The 26,706-nt window shown below is 43.1% G+C and overlaps 1 protein-coding gene across 5 annotated transcripts; it reads right to left on the bottom strand.

Moving 5' to 3' along the window:
• nectin1a (nectin cell adhesion molecule 1a) lies at nt 1-26,531 on the bottom strand. Of its 5 annotated transcripts, XM_061752327.1 has the most exons (11): nt 26,136-26,531; nt 11,391-11,503; nt 10,356-10,614; nt 9,264-9,381; nt 8,298-8,479; nt 6,529-6,646; nt 6,301-6,452; nt 6,093-6,225; nt 4,262-4,325; nt 929-973; nt 1-841 (listed from the first exon to the last, which is right to left on the bottom strand). In XM_061752327.1, the coding sequence occupies exons 1-11, from the start codon at nt 26,185-26,187 to the stop codon at nt 662-664; spliced, it is 1,416 nt and encodes a 471-aa protein (XP_061608311.1). In that variant the 5' UTR covers nt 26,188-26,531; the 3' UTR covers nt 1-661. The 5 variants fall into 5 exon arrangements, with proteins under 5 accessions (XP_061608311.1, XP_061608312.1, XP_061608309.1 ...); XM_061752328.1 differs by lacking the exon at nt 929-973 and having other exon boundaries at nt 26,136-26,529; XM_061752325.1 differs by having other exon boundaries at nt 1-973; nt 26,136-26,529.
• Nucleotides 26,532-26,706: the final 175 nt, after the last annotated feature.

The raw sequence follows: 26,706 nt of genomic DNA on the forward strand, positions 1-26,706 counted from the left end.
TACAAGCCTCTTGCTCATTTTTTATTTAAATGCTAAAAATTCTGAGTTCGTCCAACAACCAGTGTCAGTGAATACTAAAATAAACAAACAAACACGTTTTTCTATAAATGTCAACAACAACAAAACATCTCCAGTCAATAAAAATGTCATGTCAAATTACAAACAATAAATCAGGACATAAAAGGTGAGGTATGCTGTGATTCAGCGTTGGAAATGATCTGAATTTACAATACAGGACAATGACAGTGATTATTAAACATAAATTATGAAATACCTTTTTTTAAATGTTATTTTCATGTGGGGGGTTTTCTTACAAAAACATACAATCGTAGAGGATCGGTAAAGGGGTGCGCCACATTAAACGATTCCGTTACAAATTAAAATGAGTGATGGACAGCTATAAATAAGAGACATAATTTGGCTGAGAGAATATTCCCTTTCACAAAATAGGTAATTAAATAAAATACGGGACACAAGGGGAGAAAATGTGTTGTAAAAGTGGACAAAAAAGTCCTAAAGCTGCATTGCCCACCCAAGTGTTGCAGACAGTCAGAAAACAAACTGCCAAGTAGTCCAAGTAGAGTTTTCCAACCTCCTCTTGAGAAACGTTTGTGTTCCAAATGTGTTTTTGTGTGTGAGATTTCCTCGACACCCTGCCAGGTCAGACGTACTGCTCTTTAGGAAACGTGTACGCCCCCACCCCCGGGGGAGGAGGGGGCAGGCCCGGCACTGAGGGGTACTTAAAGATGGCGGCGGAGTGCGAGGGTGGAGAGAAGGTGTTCTTGGACGAGTTGGTGCTGCTGCTGCTGCCCGTGGTGGCTTGTGGAGAGTGGTAGGGGTGCTGGGGTAGGAAAGACAAAGGGGGATTAATGGGGGGGGAGTAGGGCTCTGGGTAGTCCTCCTTGTTACAGGCTAGCCTGTAGCTCACGTAGTCCGCTGTGTTAGGAAGCTCCTCGTAGAAACGCCCCGAATGCTGTGAAGAGGTTAGCAAAACTCTTTACTTTAGCTCAGTGATTCCCAACCACTGTGCCGAGACAAATCATTATTTACTATAAATCATCTTTTTTTCATCTGTCTATCTATGCCACCAATGTATAGTGACAAACAGAACAAACACTCTTCCACTCGATGGCAGAAGGTACATAAGTTAAACATGTGAGTACATTAAAAGGACCTCAGTACACAGTGAATCCCGACTAGGGCTGCACGATATTTCATTTGAGCACTGTCATTGTAATGTACGTGTGCACAATAGTCACATCGCAGGGGCTGCGATGTTGTTGTTCTGGAATATACAGTGAATCAACTGTAATCGTAAAAGTGACCAGCAGAGGGACCTGTTTGGACATGCTAATAGAAAGAATGTATGCCTGCTGTATTTCCTATTTCGCTCTTCAGAATGAAAGTAGGCAGGCAGGCGGCAGCTGCGTGAGTGTGCAAGGTGTGTCCAGGGACACTGCATAAATGAGAGTGAATGTGTTCTTTTGTAATACAGTACATAACTGCAAAACTGGATTACTAGGAAAATTATTATTTGTATCTGAATGCTTTAGTTAAAACACTGTAAGATCACACTATGATAATATGGAATTTATTTTGTTTTGTAAAATAAAAGTAGATAAATTATTTTGTTGCTATAGTGAGCCACAGCTGCGAGGAATGCAAAGTTATCAATGTCCTTTCACCATCATTCCTGTCACTGTGTTGCGTGTTTTTGTTTGCACATTTAGGACAAAAAGTCTTGTTTTTGTTTTAATTCCTCTTTTTTTTTTTAAACAAAAAAAAACATTTATGCGTTGTGTAAGGCAGTTCTGCTTTGCAGTAGACACATTGCACTTTATCTTCCTCTTCCTGTGTAAAATGATCCCAAACTTTGAAAATTCACTCTCTCTTTACTCCTGGCTTGTGCTTATTGGTACGTGGGTTTGTGTGGAAAAATGATCACCAAAAAATCCCCTGATATTGTGAAAAAGCTGTAATATAAAATTAGGTGGTACACGATTTGTGACATGTAACAAAAATTTAAGCACTTTAATCATTTTGTTGAAAATGTTAGTAAAATTTCTTTGAAGTATACCAGTTACATTTAGGGGTTCATGGGATAAAAACATACATAGTTTACTTAATATGACCATTATTTGACCAGTGGTCGCTTGTAACACTGACTCTAGTTATGAACATGGAAAGCTGTTTATTGTATGAAAACCTTGGGAATTTTTCACACAATATGGTACATGTCCATGGACACTTACTAGCAGCCAGAGGCATCTGGCTTTGTCAGTTGGAAGTACACACAAAATTGTTTTTGAAGAACAGCATGTATGTAACTTTGACTGGGCTTTCTGCCAGTCAAACACATTTCCAGTTAGACACACCATGGCATTCCAGAGTTTCAACATGTATTCCAAATACCAATCCTTGACTGAACAATACAATGATTTCAAAACGTTAACACATAGTTCTGCCCATAATGTCTCTACAGAAGTCAGTGTTAGTTAACAATAATACAGCCATTTAGACCTGTGTGTAATTTTGACACCAGCGGTCTTTGCCAGTGCCCATGGCACGTTACAAGCACCAGTAGCAATCCATAGTGCACCACACAACATTGACATTTTTATCAACAAAGTGAATATGTTTTGATCAAAGATAGTTAAAAGCATTTGACAGGAGGCCTTTGACAGGAGGCCTTTGACAGGAGGCCTTTATAATCGGAAGTATGTGAGTAATCATGATCACATCCTCAACACTGCTGTGACTCGTCAAAATTACCAGCGAGTCAGCAGTGCAGTCAGGAGACACAGAAAACAGCCTGTGCACTAGCGATAGAAAACGGTCGAAACTCACCAATCATTTCTCCTTCAACGAATCAAACAAGAAACCATCTAATTCTTACAAACTCACTTTTCATCATTGCTAGTAACTAGACCGTTTGAGATCGAAGCTTGTGACATTTTGACATTATTTTCTTGAAAACACTTACCAGGTTCTACCAGGTTCCTGCATGTTCCCATCAAGCTCAAATGCTGCCGTATGCTGGTCGTATGTACGCCGAAAATGGTTCTGGGTGATCAATGTCGCAAAATAGTCAGCCGTTTTTGTTATTTTGTCCAAGTCGCTCAAACAAAAATGTGACCGACATTTAAAAATGTAAGTCAATATTGTCTCCTACTCTTTCTGAAGCAATTGATTGATCCTTCTATGATTATTTTTGGAGATTATTGCATCAATTCCAAATAGCCGTCGTAAAATGGCCGTTGTTTGTTTACAGTTATGAAATTGAGTGGCCAATTTGATTGTAACGTGTTTTAACGACAAAGTTACGAGCACGATGCCCATTTCTAATAAGTGCCTCTAAGAAATCTCGTCGTGGGATGTCATTAAGTACTGTTGAGTGGTAGGCGCACCCTTCCAGCAGATATTGGCGAAGTGGTTGCATGATTTTGCCGATATTTTTCACACTGCCTATTTCCGTGGATGACTGCTAAAATGTTACACTTCGGTGGTGGTCAAAAACGCGTTTGACATGGTTTATTGCAAAATAATTGGATATGGAAAATTCTTGATACAATATTATTTTATATCTACATGCATACCTGATTACTGACAATACTGTTGTGTGTTAGTATTTGATGCCTTTTCATGTATTTTGCCGTGAATAATTGCTCGTAACATTTCACCACATCTGTGGAATGACCCATATACGATTTCATAATCCATGATACAGTGAGACTGCAAAAAGTGAACCGCGATAGGCAAGGGATGTCTGTATACAGGTAGAGCAGAAACGATGAATTGAATAACTCGCTTACAAACAAAGTCGAACCAAAATTTCTCCCTCGAAGCTTCGCAGGGATAATTTTTCCACAAGGACTAATGTTACTGCAGATGCATGCACTCCTCTGTAAAAATATGTTGGTGCGATGGCAGCGAGCCAGGAGGAAAGAGTCCGTAAAAGACAGCGAACGTTCAGAGTTTGGGATCATTTACAGTTATTGTTATGCCCCAGCAAGTGCTCAAAGATAGATGCATCCGTCTGTGCACGTTTAATGACTTAATTGAACAAACAATACAGTCATACACCAACTGCTATGTCCACAACTGACGCTCAGGCACTCAACGCACAGACTGGCTAAGCTGAGCTAACAACAGCCAACTACACTCTCATTAACTCTTGCGTATTATTGTAATTATAAATTCAGAATTTTAATTAGATTTTATTACATGTACCTAATGTTGTGACCAGTGAATGTATGCGTACCTGAATATCTTCCGCGGGTCTTTTGCGTATCGGCTGGGACAGTTTTCTTGATGGAGAGTCGTCTCTGCGCAAAAAGAAAGACAGCAAACGGTCTAATCAATGGAGTCAACATTATCAAGTCATTTTTTAATGAAATTTTTTTTAATTTTTAGACTATATGTAACTTCCTGGCTAATGGATATAAATCAATCTGGAAAAAAATACTATTGGTGGGTATTTCGCAATAAATTGTTGGCATACACACATGATGACATACAGTATGTACAACCCAAATTCCAATGAAGTTGGGACGTTGTGTTAAACATAAATGAAAACAGAATACAATGATTTGCAAAGCATGTTCAACCTATATTTAATTGAATACACTACAAAGACAAGATATTTAATGTTCAAACTGATAAACTTTATTGTTTTTAGCAAAGAGAATTAGAATTTTATGGCTGCAACACGTTCCAAAAGAGCTGGGACAGGGTCATGTTTACCATTGTGTTACATCACCTTTTCTTTTAACAACATTCAATAAACGTTTGGGAACTGAGGACACTAATCGTTGAAGCGTTGTAGGCGGAATTATTTTCCATTTTTGCTTGATGTACAGCTTCAGCTGTTCAACAGTCCGGGGTCTCCGTTGTTGTATTTTACGCTTCATAATGCGGCGTACATTTTCAATGGGAGACAGGTCTGGACTGCAGGCAGGCCAGTCTATTACCCGCACTCTTTTACTACGAAGCCATGCTGTTGTAACACGTGCAGAATGTGGTTTGGCATTGTCTTGCTGAAATAAGCAGGGGAGTCCATGAAAAAGACGTTGCTTGGATGGCAGCATATGTTTCTCCAAAACCTGTATGTACCTTTCAGCATTAATGGTGCCTGTTAATGGTGCAGATGTGTAAGTTACCCATACGATGGACACTAACACAGCCCCATACCATCACAGATCCTGGGTTTTGAACTTTGCGTTGATAACAGTCCGGATGATTCTTTTCCTCTTTGGCCCGGAGGACACGACGTTCACAATTTCCAAAAACAATTTGAAATGTGGACTCGTCAGACCACAGAACACTTTTCCACTTTGCATCAGTCCATCTTAGATGAGCTTGGGCCCAGAGAAGCTGGCGGCGTTTCTAGGTGTTTGCATAGTAGAGTTTCAAGTTGCACTTACGGATGTACCGCCTAACTGTATTTACTGACATTGGTTTTCTGAAGTGTTCCTGAGCCCATGTGGTGATATCCTTTACACATTGATGTCGGTTTTTGATGCAGTGCCGCCTGAGGGATCGAAGGTCACGGGCATTCAATGTTCGTTTTGGGTCTTGCCGCTTACAGGCAGTGATTTCTCCAGATTCTCTGAACCTTTTGATGACATTATGGACCGTAGATGACGAAATCCCTAAATTCCTTGCACATTGAGGAACATTGTCCTTAAACTGTTTGACTATTTTCTCACGAACTTGTTCACAAAGAGGTGAACCTCGCCCCATCTTTGCTTGTGAATGACTGAGCAATTCAGGGAAGCTCCTTTTATACCTAATCATGGCACCCACCTATTCCTAATTAGCCTGTTCACCTGTGGGATGTTCCAAACAGGTGTTTGATGAGCATTCCTCAACTTTCACAGTCTTTTTTGCCACCTGTCAAAGCTTTTTTTTTAATAATTCAATTAAATATAGGTTGAACATGATTTGCAACTCATTGTATTCTGCTTTTATTTATGTTTAACACAACGTCCCAACTTCATTGGAATTGGGGTTGTATACATCCATCCATTTTCTATAACGGTTGTTATTTATTGGACCTGAAAGATGAGTCAGCCATAAAAGTGTTTACATACGAGCCGTCATCTTTTCTGCTTCTGATCTTGAGCACCAGTACTGTGATGGTAATTCCCATCAGCACGCCTGCCGCCAACAATAAGGCTACCACGCTGATGACATCACCCGTTGCTATCTGCGGTAACGGCTTGTCTGTAAAGAAACCAGAAACACATGTAACAAGATCAACTCTAGAATCTTGAGATGTAATGCAAAGTGGTCTCATACCTATGACGCTAATCTCCACGAAGCCCGATCTGGTCCCGATGCTGTTAGTGGCATCGCACACATAAGTACCCTGCAGATCGTACGTGACCGGCCCTTTAAAGATGAGGACGTTGTCTCTGATCTCAGCGCTGCTTGGCATGGAGCCGTTTATCCTGGAGAAGATAGAGTGAGAAACTTGAAAATGTCATGTTTACTGTCATGCTTTTTTTTCCGATCCTCTTCACCCACAGCCTCCACTGGTAGAGGGACACGGCCGGGTTGGCGTCGGCTTGGCAGCTCAGCTGGACGTTCTCTCTATTCAGGTACCAGTTTCCATCGTAGCCGTCAACCAGAACATCGGGTTCATCTGGAGTGCGCACACAAAGAAGGACGATCAATCCACCGCACGAGGGGTTTGCACGTTTTTCCAGGAGCCACCTCACAATCCTAACGCCACATCAACATAACTACCGGTTGCATCCCAAATACCATGGAAATAATTTATTCTTAGAACATTTCAACGTAAATAAATATTCATGATTCATGAAGGAAACAAATTCAACTGAAGGAAATTCAGTATTTACCCATTGTCACTAGCTAGCTGTTCACCGCTTTCACTAACAACAGGAGTGCGAACAGATAGGAGCTGGTTTAAAAAGAATCACATTGTGTTACCAAACTAGCAATTTTGTGGCTATATCAATTGACCTTTCCGACCGCTCGAGCTACTATTTTTCAAAAAAGCCACTTGTGAGATTAATTCTGACTAAGAAACAGACAGCGCCATTGGAATAATTTTCACATTGTTTTCCACATGACAAGAATGGCGCCTGGTAAAACACAATTACGTAGTCAATTGCCCTTAACATTGATAAAGATGGAATGCATATTTACAGTGAACCTTCATATATTTTCTAATTCACCTGTTGGCAGATCAGCTTTTGGAACCTATCCTCCATTATATGTGGAAAAACTAATCTATTCACTGTTGTTGTGCTCAGACCAAAGCAATACAAGTATTACTTTGGCGCCATCGTGTGGAATATTGGTGTCGATGAACTATGTTGAAGTCAGTAGAGGAACTTCATGTAGACGGAAACTGTCTTTTGTTGCCATCTTGTGGCATCACAGTGGGTGTCACTTACCAGCAGGTTTTCGCTAGTCACAGCAGGACTTTGTTTTATGCACAGGGCAACATGTATAGGTTGCAAAAGCATGATTTATCATCCATCCATCCATCCATTTTCTGAGCCGCTTCTCCTCACTAGGGTCGCGGGCGTGCTGGAGCCTATCCCAGCTGTCATCGGGCAGGAGGCGGGGTACACCCTGAACTGGTTGCCAGCCAATCGCAGGACACATAGAAACAAACACCCATTCGCACTCACAGTCATGCCTATGGGCAATTTAGAGTCTCCAATTAATGCATGTTTTTGGGATGTGGGAGGAAACCGGAGTGCCCGGAGAAAACCCACGCAGGCACGGGGAGAACATGCAAACTCCACACAGGCGGGGACGGGGATTGAACCCTGCACCTCAGAACTGTGAGGCTGACGCTCTAACCAGTCGGCCACCGTGCCGCCCATGATTTATCAACCTGTTGAAAACTTTTGACCCAAGGCATGTGCTTCTAAGTTGAAAATATTTTGCCGAGGTTGCCTTGCATCACCTGTACAGCTCGACATGAGAACAGAGGGTGATAGAGCTACAATACAAAGGCCACACACATGCAAAGATGTCACATTTATATATGTCACAATTATACCAGAGCTTTTCTTTGGGCCAAAGATAAGGTGGGGAGGGGTGACTTGTTTAGTACTGTATGTTTTGTTTTATTGGCGTCGCCATATGTAGGAATGCTCTTTTTGAAAATGATACTACAAAATAATTTATTGCTAATTATTTGGCTGACCCCAAGTTGCAGCTCGCGGACCCGTATGTTCTGGGGACTCCAGTTTGAGAACCTGCGCACTACACAACCCATGATGACCAAAATGTGCTTTTTCATGAGGATGACTTACACTGAATATCGAGAGTGACGCTGTCGGTGAATACCTCCTCGTTGTACAAGGTGACACAAGTGAGCGTCTCCTTGTGCGTTTCCCTGCTGGGCACCAGAATGTAGTCGCTCTGAATGGTGAAGGTGCCGTCCGAGTTTCTGTACTCACGGGTGCTCACTTCACCTGGCACCCTCGTCTCCCACCTGCCCAAAGAATAAGCATATCAGTGTTGTGACACATCAGTGCATACTTATGTAATAACAGAATAGGGGCTTTTAAGGTTGATTAAATGGCTAGTTTTAAAGTTTTGGTCTGTCCTCTAATATGGCTTTTGGAATATGGAGTACTGGTACAAAACTACACAAGATAAGTTAAACTGCATGCAATCAGGTCCTGACGTCACCACATTGGCCCTTTAAGTAGTGGATCTGTAACTACTAGTATCTGTAACTACTGTATAATATATTCCTTTTGAAGGATTTTTTTTTCTAAAGGAGTATTAGAGCCACACTGAAAAAAAATACACTTCGAAGTTAAAGTTGAGAATGATCTCAAAAGTTTTCAGCGGAAGGCACAAATCAGAAATTAGTTTTTTTCTCTGGATCCAGATGTACTTTGATTTATGTATTCCTGTTATAAATTTTAACTATTTTACATAGACAATACAATGATATGAATGATAAAGACAAATAACACACACATAAATAAAATCAAACATGATTTAAAAGCCATTTGTCAAGAAACTGTGCCTGCTTGATGATCAGTAAAACAGCATTTCTTCGAATAATCAAAGTAACCGGCGACCAATTTTGGGTCCAGACCCTCAGTTTGAGAAATCCTGCTCTTGATAATATAAATACTTGAACAAGTGACTTCAATACAAGCCATTTTAACATCGGAATATATAAGTTAATAAATGAATGTGATAAAATTCAGCTTAAAAAAAAAGAGCACAATGAATTCAAGTGTGATAAAATGAACACGCACTTGATGACACCGGGTGGTTTTCCATTAGCGGAGATGCACGACGCCACTGGCGTCTTCAGGTTGGATGCACGAGCTACCAGCGTGGGCGTGGACAGACTCATCTGAGTGGTCGGACGAACTAAACATGGTAGCAAAAATAACAATGATATGAAGAAATACAAACTGATTGCATTAATCTGGAATTCCATATATAAAATGGATAGAAATTCTACCTGAGTAAGTAGTCTTAATTAATTAGAAACAACTGTAAATTTCATAATAGCACCACCTAGAGAATTTTTGAAGTGCATCACAGGACTATATACACATTGGTATATTCATGTGTGGTATATTCATGTCACTCAACAATGTACATACTGTATTATTAAATTGCATGTTCATCCATCCATTTTCTATAACAGCATTTTCTATTCAGGGTTGTGGGGAGCAAAAGCCTTTCCAAGCTGACTTTTGGCAAAAGCTAAAAGGGTTGTTGGTCTAAATGTGACCTGCGATTGGCTGGTGACCAGTCCAGGGTGCTGGGATAGGCTCCAGCTCACCTGCTACCTTAATGAGGACAAGCGCTGCAGGAAATGGATGGATGGAAAAGTTTCACGTGTATATGACATTCTTATCAAAATGATCCCCATTTACATCCATCCATCCATCCATTTTCTGAGCCGCTTCTCCTCACTAGGGTCGCAGGCGTGCTGGAGCCTATCCCAGGTGTCATCGGGCAGGAGGCGGGGTACACCCTGAACTGGTTGCCAGCCAATCGCAGGGCACATACAAACAAACAACCATTCGCACTCACATTCACACCTACGGGCAATTTAGAGTCACCAATTCATGCATGTTTTTTGGAATGTGGGAGGAAACCGGAGTACCCGGAGAAAACCCACGCAGGCACGGGGAGAACATGCAAACTCCACACAGGCGGGGCCGGGGATTGAACCCAGTTCCTCAGTACTGTGAGGCTGACGCTTTAACCAGTCGTCCACCGTGCCGCCCCCCATTTACACATACCAGCAAAAACCTACTAAAAATGCTGTAATACACATGCCAGGCCAGTAGTTGGCGATGTTACTTTGTACAGATGCAGGAGGTTCTTACCATATACAGTCAGGTTGACCTTGTTTTCCCTGTTGCCCGCAGGGAAGGTGGTGTATTCACAGATGTAGGTAGCTTCGTCAGACAGACGCAACGAGGAGAAGGTGATGGTGGTGTCTTCAAGGGTCGGAGTTCGACGCCTCACGGCAGCATTCTTGAAGGTGACGCGGTCCTTGTAGGGAGGGGCTACGGACACCCCGAGGGACGGGTTGGCAATGGCCATGTTCTGCTTGGTGCCGTTCACCAGTTTCTGCCACGTCACCTAGGAAGGCACAGATGGGAGTGGGCCTTTTCAAATTGAGCTCTCATTAAATGCCCCAAAAGTTGAATAATTTGGAGTTCAACCTGAATAAAATCTTTATTTCTACATGCAAAGTTAATCAAGGTTTTCTGATTCCAATAGTTAGAATCTGGAACAAAGGTAGGTAATAATTGAACAATACTATATGTTTATAATTATGTTTATATTTAAGTAGATCATGGTGGTGTCCTGTAATGGAAACATTGTTAAAACAAGACCCCCATGTGATGTTTTTGTCCCGAAACAATTGTGAATGGAAACCTTCTAACGTCTGTCCTTCGAAATTTGATAAGCACAACCTCTCCCGTCTTGGGGGAAGTTGGCGAGGTGATAGCCAGAAAAAAACTGTCTCCTACGTTCTGCAAAATATCAAGCTAGTGAGGCGCATTAGAGGGTTGCTTTGTTAGGTTTCTGAGTGTAATCTATGTTTGTGCTCCTCTTGGTATTTGGGATCAGTGCGGGTGCTTTCCTCCTCTCAATTCAAGGTATTATAAAGAAGATACTTTTATGACGCGAATACTGGCAAGGAGAGATGATGCTTGGTTGAATGCACTCCTTTTTCACTTGTTTTCTCTTTTGATACTAAGAAAATAAATATTAAAGATGTCTAAGATTTTGCAACTCACACCAACAAACAGAAATTTTCACAACAATACCTAACTTTCTAGCTCCTAATGGCGAGCAAAGTGGTTATTCAGGGCCTCAATGTGAGCGGAGCTGCTAGAGTGGACAAGTACCTGTGAGATTTTGACGGGCGGCGAGCTGTTGATGAAACGACAGCGAAGATCCACCTTGGAGCCCAGGTACCCTGACTTCCCATCATCCATTTCTACAGTTTGGCCATTCCCTCCTATGACATAACAAAGAAAGAAAGACAGACACACAGTATAGGGCGACCATATTTTAAGCAGACACACTTATACACACACTATTAGTGCTGTGCGATATGGACAAAATTTTACATCCTGATATAGCCATCCATCCATCCATTATCTTTACCGCTTATCCTCACTAGAGTCGCGGGCTGCTGGAGCCTATCCCAGCTATCTTCGGGCAGGAGGCAGGGGACACCCTGAACCGGTTGCCAGCCAATCGCAGGGCACATAGAAGCAAACAACCATTCGCACTCACATTCACACCTACAGGTAATTTAGAGTCTTCAATCAACCTACCACGCATGTTTTTAGGATGTGGGAAGAAACCAGAGTGCCCGGAGAAAACCCACCCAGGCACGGGGAGAACATGCAAACTCCACACAGGCGGGGCCGGGATTTGAACCCCGGTCCCCAGAAATGTGAGGCAGATGTGCTAACCAGTCGTCCACTGTGCCGGCTCCTGATATAGGTAATGTAATTTTATATCCAGATAATGATACTGTATATCTCCATTTGGTATTTTTCCTTAAAATTGCACAAAATTAATGGCAATGTTCTCATATCGTTTTGCCATTTATTTATAAAACATGATACATATTTTATAGAAAACAAAAATAAAAGATGAATAAAATACAATTGAACACAAATATCCAGTGGAACAATACCATCCAAAATATTTGATAGTACAATCGGTTTTCAAGGGATGTTCGCTGCGCGTGTCCACTGTAATGCAATGTAATGTACAGTTGTTTTTATCAATGCCCCTCTCGCAGTGCCATAAACCAGTATTTGCGAGGTCATGTAAAAATGCTACCGCAAAATACCAGCATTGCTGTAGTTACGTTAAACTTAATTTATACAATGTTAGTGTCGTGTCCGAGATGTAGGGCATCTAAACTCACTCTTGTCACACACAAGGCTCACAAAATCATGTATTCTCTTGGAACGCATGGGTAAGGGTGGCTCACTTATAATATATCGTTATATTGCACGGCTCTACACACTATTGTAGTATATACAGTCATCATGAACAACAATTTCTCTCATAGCATTTTTGTCTTAGTTTTAACTTATTTTCCATCTAAATGGCAGGAATAATCCAGACAATGCAATATCTGTAAAAGGATTTATGTGGTCAGCACAGCTTATGTCAAAGGTGATACAGTTGGACAGCCTGAAAAGGGAGCTGAAGTCCGAGGTGGTGGATTACAGTCAGGTATAAATAAGTGCGATTTGTAAGGTACTGTTCCCACTAACTAACTGAGTGATCCTCTGGAACAAATCCACTACAGAGCCTCCCGGACTTCACGTAGCGTACTTCACTCACGTGTTTACTTGTGCTGTATGGCCAGACAGACACTAAAAGTGAGCCAGTAAGTGTGTGAGTGGGCTTACTTTTAAGCAGCTAGCCTGCTGATTGATTTTTAATGCAGTGAGGCAGAGCACAAGGATGGCACACTGAACAAAACAGGCTCCAAACAATAGCTGCTCCCATTCTCATACACAAACACACAAACAGCATAATAATGTCAAGGTGTTTACATCTTTTCATCCGATCATAATTGTCAGACGTCCCAAATATGATGATTTACAAGACAGAATGTGCTGCAGAGGCGACTGGTTAGAGCGTCAGCCTCACAGTTCTGAGGACCCGGGTTCAATCCCCGGCCCCGCCTGTGTGGAGTTTGCATGTTCTCCCCGTGCCTGTGTGGGTTTTCTCCGGGCACTCCGGTTTCCTCCCACATCCCAAAAAACATGCATTAATTGGAGATTCTAAATTGCCTGTGCCCTGCGATTGGCTGGCAACCAGTTCAGGGTGTACCCCGCCTCCTGCCCGATGACAGCTGGGATAGGCTCCAGCACGCCCGCGACCCTAGTGAGGAGAAGCGGCTCAGAAAATGGATGGATGGAATGTGCTGCAGAATACATTTTACAACAATAAAAAAATGCCCATCCATCCATCCATTTTCTACCACTTATCCGAGGTCGGGTCGCGGGGCAGTAGCTTTAGCAGGGACGCCCAGACTTCCCTCTCCCCAGCCACTTCATCTAGCTCTTCCGGGGGGATCCCGAGGCGTTCCCAGGCCAGCCGAAGGATGTAGTCTCTCCAGCGTGTCCTGGGTCGTCCCCAGGGTCTCCTCCCGGAACACCTCACCAGGGAGGCGTCCGGGAGCCATCCGAATCAGATGCCCCAGCCACCTCATCTGGCTCCTCTCAATGTGGAGGAGCAGCGGCTCCTCCACATCGAGAGGATGTGGAGGAGCCTCTGAGATCCTCCTGGATGACCGAGCTTCTCACCCTATCTCTAAGGGAGAGCCCGGACACCCTGCGGAGGAAACTCATTTCGGCCGCTTGTATCCGGGATCTTGTTCTTTCAGTCACGACCCACAGCTTGTAACCACAGGTGAGGGTAGGAACGTAAATTGACCGGTAAATCAAGAGCTTCGCCTTCCGGCTTAGCTCCTTCTTTACCACAACGGATCGATACAAAGTCCGCATCACCGCAGACGCTGCACCGATCTGCCTGTCGATCTCCCGTTCCATTCTTCCCTCACTCGTGAACAAGACCCCAAGATACTTGAACTACTCCACTTGGGGCAGGATCTCATCCCTGACCAGGAGAGGGCACGCCACCCTTTTCCGACTGAGGACCATGGTCTCAGATTTGGAGGTGGTGATTCCAATCCCAGCCGCTTCATACTCGGCTGCGAACTGCTCCACAACATCCAGAGCCTTGAGGAACTCTGGGCGAATCTCATCCACCCCCGGGGCTCTGCCACCGAGAAGCTTTTTAACTACCTTGGTGACCTCAACCCCAGAGATAGGAGAGCCCGCCTCAGAGAACCGAGACTCTGCTCCCTCATGGGAAGGCGTGTCGATGGAATTGAGGAGGTCTTCGACGTATTCTTTCCACCGGCTCACAATGTCCCGAGTCGAGGTCAGCAGCGCCCCATCCCTACTATACACAGTGTTGATTCTGTACTGCTTCCCCCTCCTGAGACACCGGATGGTGGACCAGAATTTCCTCGAAGCCGTCCGGAGGTCTTTCTCCATGGCTTCACCTAACTCCTCCCATGCCCGAGTTTATGCTTCAGCGACCACCAAAGCTGCATTCCGATAGGCCAGCCGGTACCCATCAGCTGCCTCAGGAGTCCCACAGGCCAAAAAGGCCCGATAGGACTCCTTCTTCAGCTTGACGGCATCCCTCACCGTTGGTGCCCACCAACGGGTTCGGGGATTGCCGCCACGACAGGCACCAACCACCTTACGGCCACAGCTCCGGTCGGCCGCCTCAGCAATGGAGGCGTGGAACATGGTCCACTCGGACTCGATGTCCCCCGCGTCCCCCGGAACATGAGCAAAGTTCTGTCGGAGGTAGGAGTTGAAACTCCTTCTGACATGGGATTCCGCCAGATGTTACCAGCAGACCCTCACAATACGTTTGGGCCTGCCACGTCGGACCGGCATCTTCCCCAACCTTCGGAGCCAACTCACCACCAGGTGGTGATCAGTTGACAGCTCCGCCCCTCTCTTCCTCTCTTCACCCGAGCGTCCAAGACATGCGGCCGCAAGTCCGATGACACGACCACAAAGTCGATCATCAAACTGCGACCTAGGGTGTCCTGGTGCCAAGTGCACGTGTGGACACCCTTATGCTTGAACATGGTGTTCGTTATGGACATGCCGTGATGAGCACAGAAGTCCAATAACAGAACACCGCTCGGGTTCTGATCGGGGGGGCCGTTCCTCCCAATCACGCCCTTCCAGGTCTCACTGTCATTGCCCACGTGTGCATTGAAGTCCCACAATGGAGTCCCCAGCGGGAGCGCTCTCCAGCACCCCCTCCAAGGACTCCAAAAAAGGTGGGTACTCTGAACTGCTGTTTGGTGCATAGGCACAAACAACAGTCAGGACCCGTCCCCCCCACCCGAAGGCGGAGGGAGGCTACCCTCTCGTCCACCGGGGTGAACCCCAATGTACAGGTGCCGAGCCGGGGAGCAATAAGTATACCCACACCTGCTCGGCGCCTCTCACCGTGGGCAACTCCAGAGTGGAAGAGAGTTCAACTCCTCTCGAGAGGACTGGTACCAGAGCCCAAGCTGTGCATGGAGGCGAGTCCAACTATATCTAGTCGGAACTTCTCGACCTCACACACCAGCTCGGGCTCCTTCCCTGCCAGAGGGGTGACATTCCACGTCCCTAGAGCCAGCTTCTGTAGCCAGGGATCGGAACGCCAAGGTCCCCGCCTTCGGCCACCACCCAGCTCGCCCCATGGGCTCACCCCTCTCACAGGTGGTGAGCCCATGGGAAGGGGGACCCACGTTACCCTTTCGGGCTGTGCCCGGCCGGGCCCCATGGGTGCAGGCCCGGCCACCAGACGCTCTCCTTCAAGCCCCACCGCCAGGCCTGGCTCCAGAGGGGGGCCCTGGTGACCCATGTCGGGGCAAGGGAACCCTGAGTCTATAATTTGTCTTCTTCATAAGGGGTCTTTGAGCCGTGCTTTGTCTGGTCCCTCACCTAGGACCTGTTTGCGATGGGTGACCCTACCAGGGGCGTGAAGCCCCAGACAACTTAGCTCCTAGGATCATTGGGACACACAAACCCCTCCACCACGATAAGGTGACGGCTCAAGGGGGGGACAAAAATGCCTAAAACAAACAAAAACCAAAAAATCTGAACTGTTTTTAAACAATATAAACTGATAAATGAGAATCATGCTCACAAAGAATAATAGTATTAAAGGGTGTATTTGGCGCACATTACGCAACAGTCTGACACAATAGATACTCCCATAGAAATTAAAGCCAGGAACTGGATAAATGATGATGATTATGAAGATGAAGATGATGATGATGATGACTATTACAGTAGTATTACTACACACATATTGCATGTCCAGAACTGTATTAAAAATCTGTTTATAAAAATAATAAATGTGGCTCAGTTTTGCATGGCCAGAGAGACATTAAGTTAACAATCTTTATTATTGTGGTTACTCCTTCTTCACCACAACGGACTGATTCAAAGTCCGCAACACTGCAGACGCTGCACCGCTCTGCCTGTCGATCTCCCGTTCCATTCTTCACTCACTCGTGAACAAGACCCCAAGATACTTGAACTCCTCCACTTGGGGCAGTATCTCATCCCCGACCTGGAGAGGGCACGCCACGCTTTTCCGACTGAGGACCATGGTCTCAGATTCGGAGGTGCTGATTCCAATCCCAGCCGCTTCATACTCGGCTGGGAACTGCTCCAGTGAGAGTTGGAGATCACGTCTTGATGAAGCCAACAGAACCACATCATCTGCAAAAAGCAGAGATCCAATACTGAGGCCACCAAACCGGACCCCCTCTACGCCTCGGCTGCGCCTTGAAATTCTGTCCATAAAAGTTATGAGCAGAATCGGTGACAAAGGGCAGCCTTGGCGGAGTCCAACCCTCACCTGAAACGAGTCCGATTTACTGCCGGATATGCGGACCAAACTCTGACTCCGGTCGTACAGGGACCGAATAGCCCGTGACAGGTGGTTCGGTACCCCATACTCCTGAAGCACCCCCCACAGGACCCCCCCCCACCCACGAGAAACACGGTCGAACGCCTTCTCCAAGTCCACAAAACACATGTAGACTGGTCGGGCGAACTCTCATGCACCCTCGAGAACCCTGCCGAGGGTGTAGAGCTGGTCCACTGTTCCACGGGCAGGATGAAAACCACACTGCTCATCCTGAATCTGAGATTCGACTTCCCGACGGACCCTCCTCTACAGCACCCCTGAATAGACGTTACCAGGCTGAGGAGTGTGATGACCCTGTAGTTCTTAAAAAGGGGGACCACCACCCCAGTCTGCCAATCCAGAGGCACTGTCCCCGATGTCCACGTGATGTTGCAGAGGCGTGTCAACCAGGACACCCCCACAACATCCAGAGCCTTTAGGAATACCACACTGATTGTGTCAATCAAAACTGAGTAATTACCATCTTTGTAAATATAAAAAATATGATTACATCAGTGTACCCAATATTGTGGTTTTAGGCCAACTCCTCTTATTTGACTGAAATTAAGACAGGTTAATGTGCAATATGTTTGTTTGTCCTCATGCAAACCTAGATGGCGTGCATAATGTATGTAATAATAGGTTTGGTATACAGTAAATGTGTGCATGCATGCATCTCACATTCTCATGCAAATATGAGTACCCGTCCAACCTAAACCATTTGAGCTTTGTCACACAATTAACTTGAAATGTATTAGAGCAGCGGCACGGTGGACGACTGGTTAGAGCGTCTACCTCACAGTTCTGAGGTCCGGGGTTCAATCCCTGGCCCCGCCTGTGTGGAGTTTGCATGTTCTGTGGGTTTTCTCCGGGCACTCCAGTTTCCTCCCACATCCCAAAAACATGCATTGGAGGTTAATTGACAACTCTAAATTGCCTGTAGGTGTGAATGTGAGTGTGAATGGTTGTTTGTTTGTATGTGCCCTGCGATTGGCTGGCAACCAGTTCAGGGTGTATCCCGCCTCCTGCCCGATGATAGCTGGAAAAGGCTCCAGCACGCCCGCGACCCTTGTGAGGAGAAGTGGCTCAGAAAATGGATGGATGGATGGATGTATTAGAGCAGGGGTGTCAAACTCATTTGTGTCAGGGGCCACATTGTAGTTATGGTTTCTCTCAGAGGCCGTTAAGATTTTGAAATCATATAAATATTGAATCACCTCCTTATATTATTACATAGACAACAAATTGATAGATGAATAGTTTGGAAATTGAAATTCAAGGGTAATACTTTGTAACTATTGTTTAAGTTACTGTATTGTAAAAAGGTTTGATAACAAAAACATGGTTGGAAATATTTATTCCATATGACAATGACATTTCTTTCTACAGATTTTAGCAAGAATCATGGCAGTTCAAGCACATGATTTGCTTTCGCGGGCCACATATGATGTGGCGGGCCAGCTCTGGCCCCCAGGCCTTGAGTTTGACACCATGTATTAGAGCATGCCTACTGCCTATTGTGACCTATACAGAGATATAGGAGTCAGTGGGAGTAGATTACAGCCTTTGGGAATATTGAAATCCATCTGTATCGTGAGAATTTATGCATTTATTGAAATATTACATGAATCCTTTCTCCATGAATCATTGTAACCTACTTCCATATGGGGTGGGGCTTAATTGTGTTTAGAAACACATCCAGGCAGGTAAATCTTCGAAGGAATACTGAAATTAATTTGGGGGGGCAAATGCCTTCATATACATGACTAACCAACAGCAGACACACACTAAAAGGTCCCTAGTGAGCTCTGTTGAGCTGATTAGAGGTTTAGATGAAGAGCAGTGAGTCTACCTCGGTCCTCCCTCCCTCTCTCTCGCTCACACTCACACACGCACAAAAACACACACACATGTGCACACACAGGCACGCCTCACATCACTCTGTTTCACCTTCCTGCTCTCCAAGTCCATTCATTCATTCTTCCTTTGTTTAAAAGGGTGGGAAATTACCTCATGAGCCACAATGACCTAAAAACAGCAGCAGCATGGGAGCTTTACACAACAACGGCAATGTTGTTTTACGTGTGTGACGCGCATGTGAACGAGTCCTCTTAAATGAGTCCAATATAGACACATAGACAATTACATGAGTTGCTGCATTTAAAAAAAGGTATCAAAAACAGTATTTTACCTTTAACCACTAACTCAATTTTCACAGCAACATGGTACTTGTTTTCTAAAGAGGTGATTCTGAATAAAGCAGAGGAAAATAAGTTTGTGTTCTTGCAAGAAAATCACTCTTACAGAGTGTCAAGTTGTTTGTTGAGTGAGTGATACACTGAGACAGACACACATTGTTCTTGTAGAAGGACAAAGGGAGGGGACGCTTTGATCATCGGACAACACGAAGAGCTATCTGGTGGCCTTCAACCAGTCATGAGCAGCTCTACTTCAAGGCCAATTGGTGATAATACCAAACTTAAAACATAAAAGATGCTTTACGAATACACTGAGAAGTATTTGAAATGTAATCAAAGTGAGAGGGAAATTACTGACACACACGTTTGTTGTAATGCACAACAGTGATGAGTGGCTGCTCACTTTGAATTTTCATTATGATGGCAAAGCAGTGCAGCCTATAAAATGTATTATAAACATTTATGCGCAACTGAGTGGTGTATTGTGATGCACATAATGCTGTATTTCATATTAAAAATCAGCGTTCCTACCATGTCATGCTGGTGGCTGCGTAAAGCTTTGTTTAAAGATGAACAATAGCATCAGCGTGCTATCAGGATCACAATAGCAATGCTCACACACAATTACGCGAAAGATATAAGTAGATATTCCAGATACATTAAAACATTGTATTTTGAGGAAATTAAAGGTTTCATTCTGAACCATCCATCCAGCCACCCAGCCACTACCTACATATACTCATATCCCAGGTGACTTTGGGCAAGAGGCGGGCTACACCCTGGACTGGTCACCAGCCAATAGCAAAGGTACATGTAGACAAACAAAACAACCATTCACACTCACAATCACACTAAATGACAATTTCGAGTCTTCAAATAACAAGCATGTTTTTGGAACATGGGAGGAAGCCGAAGTCCATACATCCATCCATCCATTTTCTGAGCCGCTTCTCCTCACTAGGGTCGCGGGCGTGCTGGAGCCTGTCCCATCTATCATCGGGCAGGAGGCGGTGTACACCCAGAACTGGTTGCCAGCCAATCGCAGGGCACATACAAACAAACAACCGTTCACACTCACATTCACACCTACGGGCAATTTAGAGTTGTCAATTAACCTACCATGCATGTTTTTGGGATGTGGGAGGAAACCGGAGTGCCTGGAGAAAACCCACGCAAACACAAGGAGAACATGCAGACTTACTAACCACTTGTCCACTGTGCTGCCCATATATTAAGCAAAAATATGTAATTTTATTTATGCTACCAAGATTATTTAGTGGCCACAATGAATGGTAGTTTGCTTCCATGTCATGTTTCTGGACACTACACTACTCGTGTGTCTGTCCTGCGTGTAATGAATCCATTACAAAAGCAAACAGTACTTTCTCATTTAGGTATCTCCACTGTAAACTCCAGTTTTACGTCATGTGTGTCTTCACAACAAGATAAATCATTTCAAAACCTTTTTCCACCACTAATGTGACATATACCCTGTAGGAAGGAGGCTTTTCCTGACATTTTTGTTGTCACATTTTACAGTACAAGCCATGATCTGCAGAGAGCTTCCACAGCATCAGAAGGAAGTCATTGCTCTAGGTATCAGTCAGGAGAAGGGTACAAAAGATTTTTTTGAGGCATTAAATATACCATCGAAGACAGTTAAGACATGCATCATCAAGTAGAGAAAATATGGCAAAACAGCCAAGAACGAGACGCCCTTCCAAAATGTATAAGACGACAAGACAACTGGTCAGGGAGGCTGCCAAGAGGCTGACAGCAACATTGAAGGCGCTGCACGAATTTCTGGAAAGTACTGGCTGTGCAGTACATGTGACAACAATCTCCCCACTTTTCAAATGTCTAGGCTATGGGGTAGGTAGGGTGGCAAGTCGGAAGCCTTATCTGACAAAGAAAAAAAACACGCACAAAATGGTACAGTGAAACAAAAGGTGAACTTTTTCGCCATACTTCCAAAAGGTATGTTTTGTGCAAGCACACTGCTCATCACCAAAACAATAGCATGCCTATTGTGAAATTTGGCAGCATCATGCTATGCTTTGGGGCTGTTTTTCTTCAGGTGGAACTGGGGTCATAGTCAAGGTGGAGGGAATTATGAAGAGTTCCAAATACCAGTCAGTGTTAGCACAAAACATTCAGGCTTCTGCTAGAAAATAAATGCCTAAGGAAAAGCCTACTTGAACAACTTTATTTGGGGTTACTTAGAGGCACTTTAAATGGTGCCAGGTGTGTGCTGACTCCCATTTAACATGAGTTTGAATATGATTGGTTAATTCCTAATGCAACCACATCCCCAGCTATGAGAGGGTGTGCACACTTGTGCAACCATATTATCTCAGTTGTTTTATTTATTTTTTGAAAAGACGGTACAGGTTATATGTCACATTCATGATTGAAAGTGTTTTGAAATTATTTATCTTGGACCATTTTTTTTATCACAAAAACCTGGCATTTGAACACAGGTGTGTAGACTTTGTATTTTCAGTGTACATAGCTGTCTTAGTAAGGGCTTTAGGAAATGTAATGACATCATAAATATGACATCATTGCTTGTATTTATTATCGTTATGTCTTTTTACTAAAACAAATGTGAATGTTTATCTCAGCAATTACACAATTAGTATTTTGAAAGAGATCTAGTATTTTTTCCAAAATACTAGCATTGAAAAAGGAGAAGAATGTGTTTGGACAAGAAAATGAAACAGAAAGAGAGAACGAGGGAAGATTAACCCTTTAATCTCTGCGCTATCAAATCTGTGATTGATCAGGGATTAACACGCTGTGCTTGTGTGTAATTTACTCTGCAGCAACCTGACGCACAATGAACACCATCCAACACATTCTGACACAGAAACTCATGCAGTCACACACTTCAAAATAAGACCTATGGTTAGTTTGTGACATTGATCGGCACTAATTTATGTGATTTCCCACTCCAGTTCTTGTCTTTAAAAGCAAAAGATTGCACAAAATGAGCTGCATCTTTAGCAACAATGGAAATACATTTGTGACATCCACTCTGCCAAATTACATCCCTACATGATCCCATTTTAACTGATTGAAATGCAGGTTTCTTCTTTTTTTTTTTTTTTTTTTTTTTAAATCATAACATATAATGTAATCTGTCATTGTGAGTGCCTGTGTGCATGTTTGCATGTAATCTCCACGGCGGCGTGGAGTGTGCACTTGGCCCGTGTTCAGCGAGGCCAGCTCACAGGATTAGCATGACTCTTGCTACTGTTTGGGGACATGAACATATTGAAAGAGAGGAGATAAGGAGTCACAAGGAATATAAAATGTCTGTGGAGGATGACAAAGAGGACAAGTAGGAAGATGACTAAATCATGAATCATAAAAATGGGCCTTAAAGCTACATAAAAGGGTGAGGAAGAGGACAAGAAGGGCTGTGCTGGATTATTTTAGTCTGGGTTATCCAGCAGTGGATTATAATGAAATTTATATTTGCTTGTCAGTCTCCAGTGGCAAATGATTGAACGAGCATGAGTGTGTGCACCAAGCAGGTAAAGACATTTGTAGTCTGGGATTTGGCAGCGTTCTCATTGTCCCACCCTTCCGTTCCGGCTCCATGTACAGCTCTAATCCCTGTCCTTCAACACGTGGCACACACACAAACACACACAAAAAGAGAGGGGTATGTACACATGTATGCGCTCCAGAAAATTATTGCTCAGATGGCATGGAGAGTGCTTTATCGGCGACTTTGAGTGAAAAAAGCAATCAGAGCAGATGTCATACCGGCTCAACACATCCGTATGCTGCCACTATTGTCATTACGTAATAAACCCAACCCTCCTCTACCCACTTTTTTTTTTGTGGGGGGAGGGGGGGAATAGGGGGTTGCCACCACAAGTCCGACGCCAGATACTCATTACTCCATTCATTATGATGCATTACAAACAGTTATTCTCAATCACTGTGTGAAAAACCATGATCAAATTTCACTTAATTGGTCTTAAAATTGTTATTTATTTACTACAAGTAAATCTATTTTTGTTCATCTGTGTATACAAGTGACATATAGTGACAGACAGGCAGAACAATTAAATGCTCTTCCATTAGATCAGTGGTTCTCAAACTTTTTGCACCAAGTACCACTTAAAAAATGTTTAGCTCTCCAAGTACCACAATCATGACCAACATTTAAATGCAGTAGCGTAGTAGGCCTATGCACAGTTTGAACATTAACACTGCACTAACATATAGGGGGGGGAATGTACTTAAAACACATTCACTGCCATTGACGGCTTTAGAAGTCAAATATCCATGTTAACTGTGAAGTCTGGCAGTGAATGAGTTTTAAATACTCCAATAAAAAGGGTTTACACATAAAGCGTAACTAAAAACTGTATGTAAATAAAAGTGTAAAAACAAACAGTTTTTAAAGATTAAATTCAAATCTATTGTACTAAAAAGTTCAATACTACTGAACTGTACTTGGGCGGTGATTGTACCACTCGAGGGAGCCCACATACCACAAGTGGTACTAGTACAATACTGAATTACTGGCAGAAGGTACAGTATTCACCTGTTTCCTTTCATACAACAAAATAATAGCTTCTAGTTCAATTCAACAGGCTTAGGTTGCACAGTGAGTAAGTCATTTTGTGAGTAAATTAATACGAGAACATAAAAACATATAGAGTACGTATATACTTTTTGTGATATTTTTTTGGGTGGTGCGCCATGCCATTTTATGAGATCTTATGTAAAATATGAGCCTTGGCTCAATTAACATTGGCGAACAGTGCATAAAATGTGGAGACCACTGCAGCAGATGGGATGAATTCGTCAATGCTGTCACCAAACTAAAGGTCCAAAACAACAAATGATTTGGTTGATACATAAAAGCGTATCATAGCAATCCCTTGTCAAACGTCCCTGGATCGTACCCTTTGGAACTGGACTAAGTTGGAGTTTGAACCACTGTACCTTATTAGATCTCAGTTTGCAAACATCGAAAAATAAACAATTATTATATATATATATATATATATACATATATATATATATATATATATATACATATATATATATATACATATATATATACATATATATATATATATATATATATATATATATATATATATATATATATATATATATATATATGTATATATATATATATATATATGTATGTATATATATATATATATGTATGTATATATATATATATATATATGTATATATATATATATATATATATATATATATATATATATATATATATATATATATATATATATATATATATATATATGGCGGTACGGTGGGTACTGGTTAGAGCGTCTGCCTCACAGTTCTGAGGACCCGGGTTCAATCCCCGGGCCCGCCTGTGTGGAGTTTGCATGTTCTCCCCGTGCCTGCATGGGTTTTCTCCGGGCACTCCAGTTTCCTCCCACATCCCAAAAACATGCATGGTAGGTTAATTGACAACTCTAAATTGCCCGTAGGTGTGAATGTGAATGGTTGTTTGTTTGTATGTGCCCTGCGATTGGCTGGCAACCAGTTCAGGGTGTACCCCGCCTCCTGCCCCATGATAGCTGGGATAGGCTCCAGCACGCCCGCGACCCTAGTGAGGAGAAGCAGCTCAGAAAATGAATGGATGGATGGATATATATATATATATATATAAACAACATTTCTCTTCTCATTCCAAAAGAAGGATTTCCATGATTTCCCTCCATTTTCTATTTCTATTTCTTAAGGTCACCAGTGAGCTGGAGCCTATCTCATCTGAATTTGGACATGAGGCACAGTAGATCTTGGACTGGTCACCAGCCAAACGCAGGGCATGTATATAAAAGCAAACATTCACACCTCTAGACAATTTAGAGAAGGGGTGTCAAACAATGTTGGGCCACAGAGGGCCATTATGACTGTGAAACCATATAAAGTTCATTCGCCTCATCATATTATTTTTATTTATTATACATACATACATATTTTAGGAAGAATCATGGAAGCTAATGCACATGATTTGCTTTTGTGGGCCACATAAAATGATGTGGCGGGCTGGATTTGGCCCCCGGGCCTAGAGTTTGACACCCGTGATTTAGCGTCTTCAATTAACCTAACACGCAAGTTTTGGGAATGTGGGCGAAAACCCACGCAAGCACGGTTAGGTAGACACCACATAGGTGAACTGGTCAACCGGACTTGCTAACCAACCACGAAGCAAGTAAATTGAAAAGAAAATCCAAACAAATTAGGTTAGCAGCCAAGTTAGATGCATAGCACAATCAAAGACAAAAATAAAGTTAGAAATTGATATAAAATGCATTAAAAATGATCTATAAAGCAATCTGATTGGACACTTAGTAAGGGCTTTTGTAACAATGCCACAACATCATTCTGTCTTTGCATACACCAAAATGTTTTTGGGACTAGGAACAGTAATAACCATACTAAACAAGATTGTGCAGAACAACTAGGATAATAATATTAAAAGGAAGAAAATACATATTGGTGACAATGTGAATATTTGGTTTAGGTATTCACACCATCGGTTTTCCACAATCTGCCTATTAAACTGATACTGCGCGTCAACAAATATCCACACTGACTCACAATACCAACATTTAGACTCACCATATAGCCTACAAGATTAAGAACACCTATGTAATCAAATGATAGCCTCTATCAGAAATGATAGATAGATAGATAGATAGATAGATAGATAGATAGATAGATAGATAGATAGATAGATAGATAGATAGATAGATTTTATTGTGTGACTGCTGAGTATATAGCGTCAGTAGTTTAGGTCACAATGCAATTGTGAACATTTCTATTCTGCAGCATGTGGATCAAAACGAATCATATATGTAAGAGCTATTACTTGAAGTAAAAAAAAAATGAGAAGAAAAAGCTTACCTGACAAGACGTAAGTAGTTATCAAGAATATCCAAAGTGTAATATGTTCCATGCCCAAACCACCTTTGCCAGTTTCCCTCCTTGGTTCAGTTCCCAGTGTGGACTTGTGCTCTGCCTCAGAAGCGACTTTTTCTGCTGTGCTGTTGGGTGTTGCAACTGTCGAAAACCCTCCTCACCAACTGTGAGGATGGAAACAATTTGTCAAAACTCGCACCGTACAATTTGATATCCTCTTTCTCCCGCTCGTGTTGTGATTTGTCCTCAAACCGGAGGCGCAGCAGTCGGCCCGGCTCGGCGGGGATAAAGCAGCTTAACTCGTAGGCTGCAGATTATTTCCCAGATAGCCTTCCCTCAGTCCCGACCGAAAACTATCTGTCACTGCCCAGGGGGCCGGACCACCGTACAATCACCCCAAAAAAAAAAAAAAAAAAAAAGAAAAAACACTCTCTCTCTCTCTCTCACACACACACACACACACACACACACACACATACACGCACACACACACACACACACACACACACACACACACACACACACACACACAGAAGACGGCCAACCATGAGCTCAG

This window comes from Phyllopteryx taeniolatus, chromosome 17 (assembly GCF_024500385.1).
Source record: "Phyllopteryx taeniolatus isolate TA_2022b chromosome 17, UOR_Ptae_1.2, whole genome shotgun sequence".
NCBI classification, from domain to species: Eukaryota; Metazoa; Chordata; class Actinopteri; order Syngnathiformes; family Syngnathidae; genus Phyllopteryx; species Phyllopteryx taeniolatus.

Bases quoted from the DNA above. Each gene is read 5' to 3' on its own strand.
- nectin1a (XM_061752325.1), bottom strand. From the start codon at position 26,187: ATGGAACATATTACACTTTGGATATTCTTGATAACTACTTACGTCTTG. The intron at 10,615-11,390 runs GTACTTGTCCAC...GTGCCTTCCTAG, and splicing joins CGCCCGTCAAAATCTCACAG to GTGACGTGGCAGAAACTGGT. The intron at 6,226-6,300 runs GTATGAGACCAC...GTTTCTTTACAG, and splicing joins CGTGGAGATTAGCGTCATAG to ACAAGCCGTTACCGCAGATA.